This window comes from Bactrocera latifrons, unplaced genomic scaffold (assembly GCF_001853355.1).
Source record: "Bactrocera latifrons isolate USDA-ARS-PBARC rearing strain unplaced genomic scaffold, ASM185335v1 scaffold_125, whole genome shotgun sequence".
Lineage (NCBI taxonomy): Eukaryota > Metazoa > Arthropoda > Insecta > Diptera > Tephritidae > Bactrocera > Bactrocera latifrons.
In genome coordinates, this window is record NW_017534686.1 from 967,869 (window position 1) to 978,618 (window position 10,750).

At 41.0% G+C, this 10,750-nt stretch overlaps 1 protein-coding gene across 1 annotated transcript; it reads left to right on the plus strand.

Annotated features, from left to right (window-relative positions):
* Positions 1-6,359: 6,359 nt before the first annotated feature.
* On the plus strand, positions 6,360-7,866 carry LOC108978643 (enhancer of split m3 protein). Its single transcript, XM_018949020.1, has one exon. The coding sequence runs from the start codon at positions 6,545-6,547 to the stop codon at positions 7,316-7,318; it is 774 nt and encodes a 257-aa protein (XP_018804565.1). The 5' UTR covers positions 6,360-6,544; the 3' UTR covers positions 7,319-7,866.
* The last annotated feature ends 2,884 nt before the right edge of the window (positions 7,867-10,750 follow it).

The following is a 10,750-nucleotide window of genomic DNA, read 5'->3' on the forward strand; positions in this document are numbered from 1 at the left end:
TAGTTCGGCTACGAGGACTGATCGAGGACTTTATTTTGGAACCACGCGGAGCAGGAGCCGCTCCAACCTACTCATGCGGATCGATTCATATCGTAGGCGTTGTGGTTAAAAATTCGTTTGCGGGCAGGATGTTTTGATCAATCAATGTGGAGTTGCATTGCAATCGGGTGCCGGACCAAAAGCACGTCAAAGGCTCGACCCCTATCAAGGTGTTTAGTGGGTCTATTCAACGCATTGATTTGATCCGCCCTGAGGTAAGGTTATCGTCCGCAGGTACCCGGTTAAACACACCGGATGTTTACTTTTCAGTTACCTAATTAATCCAATGTAGCACTTGTTGACAAGGGTGATTCAGTGTTAAATCTCAAGGCTGCCATTGTAGGCTATCACTCAAGGCTGATAGACGAAATTATCCACCACTTCGAATGCAATACTCTCAGTAATTCTCCATATATCCATACCTTCGTGGTGATAGGCAACCTGATCTTTATTATGAATAACTCTTTATAGTATAGAGTTTAACCCCATCTAAGAGGAAGATGGTTTACTAATAGTGATCTCTTTTTTCGTATTTTTTTTTTTTTGTTTAGAATTTTCTAATTCTTTTTGACAGTTTCTGAAAAAGTTATCAAAATTTGGTAATTTCCCTCTCAAATTTACAATTTCTGATGCCTTTACTACACCAAAAAAGTAACTCGGCTCAGCTTATGAGCTTCTTAGCTTCATGGGGTTTTTTCAAAAAGATCACCCAACTCGGAAAGATTTATATTTTATTACACATGTTTGAACTGAATTATCGAAATACTGATAAAGAACTTAATAAAAATTAAAATGAAATCWTAAATTTTTACAATTTTATTATCACTCTTTTACCCCAAACGATTGTCAAGCTTAAGCGAATGAATGTGATTTTATTCAAAGGGGAATTCATTATTTATTGCTATGTATTAATGAAAATAAGATGCTGCCAATTCACTTTAATAGTTTACGAGATTATATGGAAATCCCACTGTTTAGAAAAACATAAGTCTATAAATAATTTCAGAAATTTATTTCAAACGTCGGAAACTATTTCAAACAAGTAAGGAAGGGCTAAGTTCGGGTGTCACCGAACATTTTATACTCTCGCATGATAAAGTGATAATCGAGATTTCAGGTGTAGTTGTGAACCGATTTCACCCATATTTGGTACATGTCATCACGGCATATTTTACAGTACTACAGTAGTCTGATGTAGAGGTGGTCGAAGATGCGCCACGCTCCGGAAGGCCTGTCGTCGAAAATTGCGATTAAATCGCTGAATTTGTTCGAAAGAGACCGGCATAGTAGCAGCCGTACCATCGGTCAAGAGCTGAGCATGAGTCATCAAACCGTTATAAAAAAAAAAGACAGCACACGATGAGATATTTTGGATGAGCGTGGAATAATTTTTATTGACTGCCTTGGCCTTATTGGACTGTTTGAACGACACCGTGTCAGAAGTCCATGAATTGGATTTCGAATTCGATTCCGCATCCATCGTATGGCCTCAAGACACTATTTCCTATTCTCGGATCTCAAAAAAAATGCGAAAAAACACTAAAACTGTACTTTTTTATGTATGTATGTATATTTGTCATTTTCGTATACTGCACTCAAGGTCCCCTGCTAAGTTGACAAGCCAGCGGCGCCGAATTAATGGGTGGGGGAATTCGCGTTGCGTTGCGATGCGCTGTTGTTGAGTGATGGCTGGTCGAAAACGGCAGGGTTTTTTTTTTTATTTTTATACAGAAAAGTGTAAGTATGTTCGTATTTACTTAAAACTAAATCCATTATATTTGAATACAAATTTGCGATTTGAGAAGGCAGGGTACTTCGATATATCCGAGAATTTTTGAACAAAAATTAAAAAATGTTTCATTACGTAGGAATAAGGACTCAATATTATGCATGCGTAAATCTATTCTGCTTTCTCCAGACTGAACAATGAAAAATAAAGCAAAGCAAATGGGTTTGGCACTGAAACAAGACGAGGGCAAGAAGAAATATCTGCTGTCATCAAACAAACAGTCGTCGCACACGCGATTTGGCTCTCACATCACTGTTGGCAGTCAKAACTGTGAAGTCGCAGATAATTTCTCCACTCCATTGGAAGGACCAGGTGGAGAAGGACTTGGCTTTGCTTGGAATATCCAATTGACGCCACTTAGCGAAAAGAAGAAACGACTGGCGCGCTGGTGTTAACTCGTCTATAATCGCGCAAGCGGCGTCTAAGAAATCCAGAAGCACAATAAACAAACAGATTTGTATTACCTATAAACTCTTACAAGTGTATTAGCAGATCCCCATAGATCGACGAAGCATTTTAAGCTTATCACAAATTTTGTGGTTTGTGGTGGTTTTGTGATAAATTTCAATCCCAGCTACTTCGCCTCCATATAGCTTTTGAAAAGGCCGTCCTACAAAATATTTAGCCGCACCGCATGTAAACTTATTGAGTATTGTCCAGTCAGACCATTGCGAAGAAACTGACTTTCCAAGTAGCTCGGAGAACCTCCTACGGTTCACTYTGAGCCAGAAGTAGCTCGGAGAACCTCTTACGGCTCACTTTGAGCCAGAAGTATCTCGTAATCGCACAGGTTCTGGTTGTTGACCAGCGCTTYCTGAGATGGACGACCAATTTGAAGACAGCTTTGTCCACTGACATTTCATACAACTTGAATTATATGTAGTTGTAAAAATACAAATAATTATCTATAGTTTACAMAGAGACGAGGATATTTCCAAGAGATTAAGTGTTTTGAAGATGACATACTTATAGAACCCAACATTTCATAGAAGAAAAGTATAAAAGTCTCAGCAGTTTAAGCCAAACTTGCCGTCTCGACAGTTGTTGCGTAAATTGCGGTGGCTTCGCCGAATAAAACGAAACTGAATCCATCTCACTGATTTTTAGTATTTGTAATAGTGGACTACTTCTGGATMTCGAAACTCGTACCGATTAGCTTTCTATAGTCCATCCATGATTCGAACGGCTGCAGCATCGGTCATTGCAAAAATACCTCGGCGTCCTGGGTTGATAAACTCGACCAACTCTTTCAAAATTAATCTACTTAGGAGCCGATCATCCCGATGGAGCGCACATGAACAGTTGAAATACAGGTGCTTTGYCATAAAAAGCTCATGTTTGTGAAATTTACGAAGCGAATTTGTCCGCAAAACCACTGATTCAGTACAACGCYCTCGTTGGTACGTGCGTTTAGCAAAGCAAATATGTGTGCCGACTTGACGTTCATTGGAAAATAAATAAAATGTAAACAAAAATTATTGTATATCGTAAATTTTTGGGTGACTAACAGTTATGAATATGTTCACAGTAAAATGCTGTGCGCTCCCCCTCAGCGCATTAGGGACAAACGACGTGAGGTTAAAAACATCAGCCAACAAATCCCACAACACTTGACGCAGCAACAATGACTGACTGACGACTGATGGCTTTACTTGTGTAATTTGCGTGGTGTGTGTGTGTGTGCTGGTGTCTGTGTTGCAGCACCCCACCCGAGAAGCGGCAAATTATGTGTGTTGTAAAAAAAGTAACAAGAGCCCGCAAGTTTTCTGCAAAATGCCGATGCACTGTTATATATGGTAAAGCAAACTGTGGGACCCATGCGCTCCCCAACAAAAAAAAAAGAATTAAACAACAAAAAAGTTGACTGCAAACTAAACTAAAACAAACTAAACCACACGTCAAACAATCGGATCCCGTGTCCCACCGTCCGCTCAGTAAACCCCGGCAAACCATTCATTGACCGTCCATCCGTCAAACGAACGCCCGTCGGCTCGACCGCCAACCAACTCAATTGATACGCTTCAACGAAATTCATGCCATCATCATCAGTCGAGCATGCCTCAGCGTAATTGCGCGACTTCAAACCTACATACAAACGAATGAAGAGCTCCAGCTAAGGCGCAGCACAGGCGCAAAATGCGGGACCCAACCGGCAGCCCAATAACTAAAGCTCAAACAAGTACAAAAAAAAAGTAAAAGAAAGAAAAGCCTACAACAATAGCAATAAGACCAACAAATACTTAAAGCGCAAAGTAACAAAGGCAACATTTCAACAACAATCCATCGGATCGCATCGCCACAATCGTCGACGTCGTCGGCGACGTCGTCATCGTCGCGCATCGCAACGTATCGCAATCCATCCATCCGTCCATCGTGTGGGAAACACACGACAAATCTGTTTCCCACGGTCTGGAAAAGTGTGTARCGTACGAACAAAATACACAATGCGATTTACGAAAGCACCAGCAATAACAGCAACAGCAATAGTAGTAATAAGCAACAACAGCATGACACAAGTCAGTGGCAGCGGCAGAGAACTGTCATCATTGACAATAAGTAAGACATGCCCGCGTGGTGGGGCCAAACAACCAAGCAGGCAGGCAGGCAGGCAGTCAGCCAGCCAACCAACCAACCGACCGAATGTCCATTGCATTGGTATTTGTGCCCCTAGCGGGCAATTCCGTCATCCGACAACTATGTTTGCATGCACGCTGTCGTTATTGATCGTGTGAGCAACACTCCAACGTGTTATGCTCTTCTGATTGGCACAAGCGCCGCGCACGATCACTACTTGCTGGCGCGTCTCACGAATACCGTGTCGCTCTCTTTTGATTATGTGTGCGGAGTTCGCGTGCGCTCATAGTTATATTGAGCGATTTGAAATGGCAAAGTGTTGCTGGTCGCACGCTATGCCATTGGGCAGCAATGGGACCAATGTTGTGAAGTCCCGCGTGTATAATGGCAAGTGTTGTTGATGTTTGTGGAAATATCCCTGAAACGAGAGGTTTCCATCGAGCTCTTGTTGGTGTATTAAGTTTCAGACGTTTTTAGCGAGTCTTAAATGGTTAAGATTATCAGCTCCGATGCGACGGTTATTGTGATTAGATTTCGGAACTCGATTCTGAACTGATCATCCGTCACAGACTGAAAACACTTGGCTGTGGAAGTCGTTTTAATCAAACTTATAAATAGTTTTGGTTTCCTTGCTATGTTTCTAACACCGTGTTTAGACATAACTTCCAGATAATTTCATGTAAATTCTTTACAGGTTGTTGTTGTAGAGAAGTCCTTTCATGATAGTGTTTCAAATTCCCGGAACAAATATATATATACTATATCGCATGATTGCAAGGACCTGGTGATTGCTTTGCTTCTCGGTTGATTACGGATCGTTTTCAGTCTCTCGTAAGGCCAATTAAGGGCCATATCGGAATCGCAGGAAATTGCAAAGCCGATGAAATAGCAAGRAAAGGCACCCCAAACCGCTATCGGTAAAATGGGAGCGGGTGRGTATGCTCATGTGTTCTACCACTGGACAACTGGGCTGGGCGGAAGCTTGGCCAGCGCTAGGCCACCATCGGCGCCGTCGCAAAAGTCTTTTGGCCCAAGATTGAGCGCAGGAGATCTAGTGATCTCTTTGCTCTCAATAAGTCTAGCCTCTTCCTGGTTGTGGGGCTTTTAATTGTTGTCCATGCTGYAAGATTGAGAATCTTATCAGACGCCATTTGCAGAAGCTGCATGRGTGAAGATAAGGTTGAAACAACTCAACTCTTCCTTCTTTACAGCTCCGCGTTTGGGAGTTCAAGACTTAAGCACTTGGGAGCGCATACCTTCAGACATCCCGCCAAACTGACRGGAGTGAAAATTAAACGCCTGTCCAAATATGTATTGGCTACTAAGYGTTCYAYTAMTTTTTAGATTCGAACACAGCAGCTTTTCTTTTATATGGTGTCACAAAGGACAAAGGATGGCTTCGTTAATCCATCTAACCTATCCCAAGTCCAATTGCTGAGCCCGGTTTTCCCACTTTTTCAAAAACTTCGCGAACGTTTCATCATTATCAAAGTAGTTCAATTTTACCATAGTTCAATTACTGTATGATCGGGAGATGGAGAAAGGGATATCCTGATCCACACTTGGGTATATGAGGGTATATGCGGATACGAAATCGAAAAAATTTAAATAGCCGCAATTTTGCTGCCAAATTTTCCCCCAACACAACAAGAAACAACACTTTTCGATCACACTTTGAACGCATTCCCATTCTCGCTTACTCTCTCACTGTCTTACTTTGAGTATCACAAAGCCGACAACAATCATCAACGCAGCCACTGCACAGTAGTCTCACTTAGCACTGGTAGCACTTGCACCACACACATACATACACACCGWTAGCACACAGTGCGACCGACCACCATTGCGATCGTGCAACCAACCACCACAARCAGCAMCCCGTACGAGCTGTGTGAGCGCAGAAAACCCCCTTATTGTATAAAAGTTGTGAACGGGGCAGGTTGTTGGCTCATTTTGAAACCGACACGCGAACCAGAAACAACTTAAAAACGCTAAGCTCAYTTGTGTCTCCCAACGGAGTTCCCAAAATCACGGATAACGAAAGAACGCGTACGCAAATTTAAATTTAAATAAATAGATAGAATTCAACCAAAGCTTAGTTGCAACGCGCAATATAAAATAAATAAAAATAAAAAAAAAACAATGGTCATGGAAATGTCCAAAACCTATCAGTACCGCAAGGTGATGAAACCACTGTTGGAACGCAAAAGACGCGCGCGCATCAACAAGTGTCTCGACGATCTCAAGGATCTGATGGTGGAGTGCCTGCAGCAGGAGGGTGAACATGTGACGCGTCTCGAGAAAGCCGACATACTCGAACTAACCGTCGAACACATGCGTAAGCTGAAACAACGCGGCAGTCTTTCACTACAATCTCAGGCTAGCGCGCATATCGAGTCCTTTCGCTCCGGCTACGTGCATGCGGCGGATCAAATCTCACARGTACTACTGCAACAATGTCAAGCGGATGAGTTGGGTGGCAAAATTATGAAATTCCTCTCGACGCGTCTCATCGAAATGCAACATCAATTGCTGCGCAGCTCAACGGTAACCGCCATTGGCGCAATGCCACCAACAACCGCTTGCACGAATGCCAACCTGTTGCCRTTACCGTTAACACTGCAAATGCCAATGCCGTCGGCAAATTACAATTACAGTGAATGCGGTGAATCGATGGGCTCACTAGAGTCACCGACTAGCGCCAAATCGCCAATAGATTACTACARTGCTGTTAGTGAGGCGGCGCATAGGTCTTATGCTACTGCTGCAGCTGTGGCTGCYGCAGCGACAAGCACATCCAAGGAGCAAGATCTCATCGATGTGACGACGGTGGATAGTAGCTRTTCGACGCGCGATACCGCCTCCGTGGTGTCCGTGGATTCCTGCTCATCCGATCCAATGTGGCGCCCTTGGTGACTAGCGGTGCGGCATTAGTTAAGGCTTTAATTGTATAATACACGCACACACACACACACACACACACACAATTGGAATGAAATTGTATCAACAGAATCGTCTGTCTTCCAAGGCGCACGTAGCAGGCGTGGGCGGGCGCTGTGGCCCCAGCACCAATCGTCGCAACGTATTTCGCCACACACACACACACTCACACATATGCAGTGCACACTTTGCTTTACTTGTTGTCTGTGATATAATATAATATTACTTGTATGCATAAAAGTGTTTGAATGCATCATAACAAAGTTCAGCATCATTTGCTTTATTTATTGTATAATTTAGCGCGTTCAGAGAAAAATAATTTATATTTTGTTTATTTTAATTAATTATAAGCTTTATTTGAACTATAAGTGCTGTAATGTTTGTATGTAAAGACATAATCGAAATGAATATTAGTTTTGTAAGTTGACGGCAATCTAAGGAAGTGCACTGGTAATCCTCTAACTGGTATCAAGCTTTAAGTGCAAATGCCAAAACMTAATTCCTGAAGTTACATACATATGTATGTATATAACATATAGTATGTTAATATTCRAAATAAATTGAGAATTAATGCCTGAAATTTGAAATCATATTTTTTTTTTAATTCAGTTATAGTAAAGGTKWTCCATTTTGAGGTTCCCTACTTATTTAAAGAAAAAACACATAAACTTCAAATTGAATGGGGAATGTTTATTATCATTAGAAAAAATATTYTTTGGCWTTTCKTTTTTGAARATTATCTCTTTCAAATGTTGCGCGCGGCTACGTCGCAGTTGATCCATCTRTTGAGTTCARTTTTCGATGATTTATTCGAGCATTTCTACTGGTAACAGGCACGCGTGATGTTTTGCTTCRAGGCATGAATCGAAGCGGGATTGTCCGCCTAGACTTTAGACTTTACATATGTATCCACACAGAACGTSCAACGGTGTGATATCACACGATCTTGSTGTTCTCTCAATAAATCTATTGCGGATTGATGCGATATTTGGGAAGTGGCGCCGTCTKGTTGAAACCAAATGTCACCSAAAAAACGAAATTCAATTTCAGGCATCAAGTAGWTGGTTATCGYTGCATGTCGGCATTGACGGTTCCGTTCTCATTCGCAACATTTTAGAATAAATAGGAATCGATGATTTCACCGGCTCTAGAGTCTCTTTCGATTGTTCTTTGCTCCAAATGCGGCAATGTTGCCTGTTTACTTACCCACTGAGCCAGAAATGGGTCTTGTCTCTAAAAAAAAAAAACTTGGCACGGAAACGTCGGGTCTTTTTGGAACTTTTCAAGAGTCCATAGAGCGAAGCTATGTCGCTTAGAWAGATCGAGCGGTTTCATACCAGAATAAGTGCAAAACTTGGTGCTTGTCCTTACTAAACCGCCGACTAGAAGTAAAATGTGCCATAATTAAGGCATGATTAGAGTTAAATAGAAAACACAGTTTATAGTCTTTCAATTGTAATATTTTTATTGAATCATTAAGTATATAGAGTAGGATCTAAGGCGCCAATTGTGATCATCAAAACCAGTGAGTAAACGCGCTGGAAAAGTCTCATGTGGGTGATCAATACCCCAAATGAGGCAATTTTGGCGCTTAACAAACCCACTAATGTGAAAATGGGCTTCATCGCTGATGAAGATTTTGCTCCAAAAATTAGCATCCATTTGTTGATGCTCAATAATTAATTAAACAAACTTTCTTTGCTCTGCATAGTCATTCGACTTTAGTTGTTGCATTATTTGAATTTTGTAAGAGAGAGCTGTAGAGAGCTTCTTGATGTTTGCTCTCGGATTTTAGTGACATTTCAGTCTTGCGGGGACCTATGTTTAGTATAGTATAAAATGACTCAAACAAATTGCGCTCTACATATGGACTAGGTGCTTCTAATACCGTTTTCTATAAGTACTTTCAATGTTCAAGTTATAATTGGTCTCCGACGCTGTTTTTAGTGACTGRTGTGATTTGATATGAAAAAAGGAAATATTTTCTAGGTACCGGAAAATCTAAAAGTACTTAGTGGAATACTCGCACAAGCCGATAGTGGTTCAATGATAAACTTAAATTCATGACCTGACCTTTAGTAAGTGCGGTCCTCATATATCAAAACTGCTGTGCTTGCAARTTCAGCGACTTAGTATGCTTAATGCCGAGTCTTATATGTTGAAGGAAAGCCGACCGTTAGTATCTCTTTCCTACCTCAACTCTATATCTGTTAACCAATGAATCTGAGTGGATTCGTTCTAGCGCAAGGGGTCTCTGAAGTGATAATTAGTAAGCAAAAGAGGTCGGCTGAATAGAAAATATGTTGTTTGCGCAGCTTTATAATAACACGGCACTTGCTTATTGGAAATATTTTTATGTCAGTCTACTAGACCAATTGTTTCTAAGGGAAGTCACATATTACCTTTAGTATAACAATGTGTATCCTTGGTTGAACAACTCTAGCGATTTTAAGACGAATCTGCTGTGAAGCCGAAGATGAGATTAGAAGACTGGCATTTTAAAGAGACGTTTCTTTTTGCCATGTCTTTCATCTTTGCTACCTTATTTTTGCTTTCGATTGTGAAACGATAATCGATCGTAAATTTCTTTGGAGTGTTGACATTAYTTTTTAATCACTTAATCTCCGCTCTTACAAATTCTAAGATTATTAAGTGTCACCCGAATTTCRAAATCGGCGATAAAGCAGTGTAAAGTTAGCCGCACTGGTTCTAAATTTTCGTCTATATGAAAATTCAGTTGATCAGTAAACCGTTAACTTTTAACTTCTACTGAAACCACAGAGTTTGCTCCTTTTTAGTTTTTTAGTGCCAATAGCTTTGCTGGAAAAAGTCCGATCCAGACCACAACCGATCCAGACCAATCCACTCTAAAAACGTGAATATACTTCTGAGAAGTATCCAACTCATTCTGCAAATTAACTCAACAACATAGAAATGAGTTCAACTTGCCAACGGCTTAAGCGTGTGGGCCTCAAAGCCGACTCAACTTAAATTGATCGCATTTAAGGCAGATTACTTCTAAAATTGATACTCTCAGCGTCACCTGGCGGCGATCTAGCGCATTAGCCACATAACAATTAGTCTAATTGGARCGAGGCAACGAGGCAGCAAAATTACAGGGGACCAATCAGAAACACTAAGTGATTGACCAGTTGAAAGACAATAAGCCGAAAAGTAACTAATGCAAGTATATATATTATATGTATGTCTGTCGGTAGGGCTTATAATGCTAACTAATCTTAGAGAGCACGAAGAACTAGCTACCTGTGTGTGCAGTCAAAGAAATAATTACGATTATTATGGTGGCGGAAAGTAACAAAAGAARTTCGAAGTGTAAGAAAAGTGGTAATCGTCGTAAACACTCTTAATTAGTGAGAGGGGAGAAAATAAATGAGCTGTAAATTACTC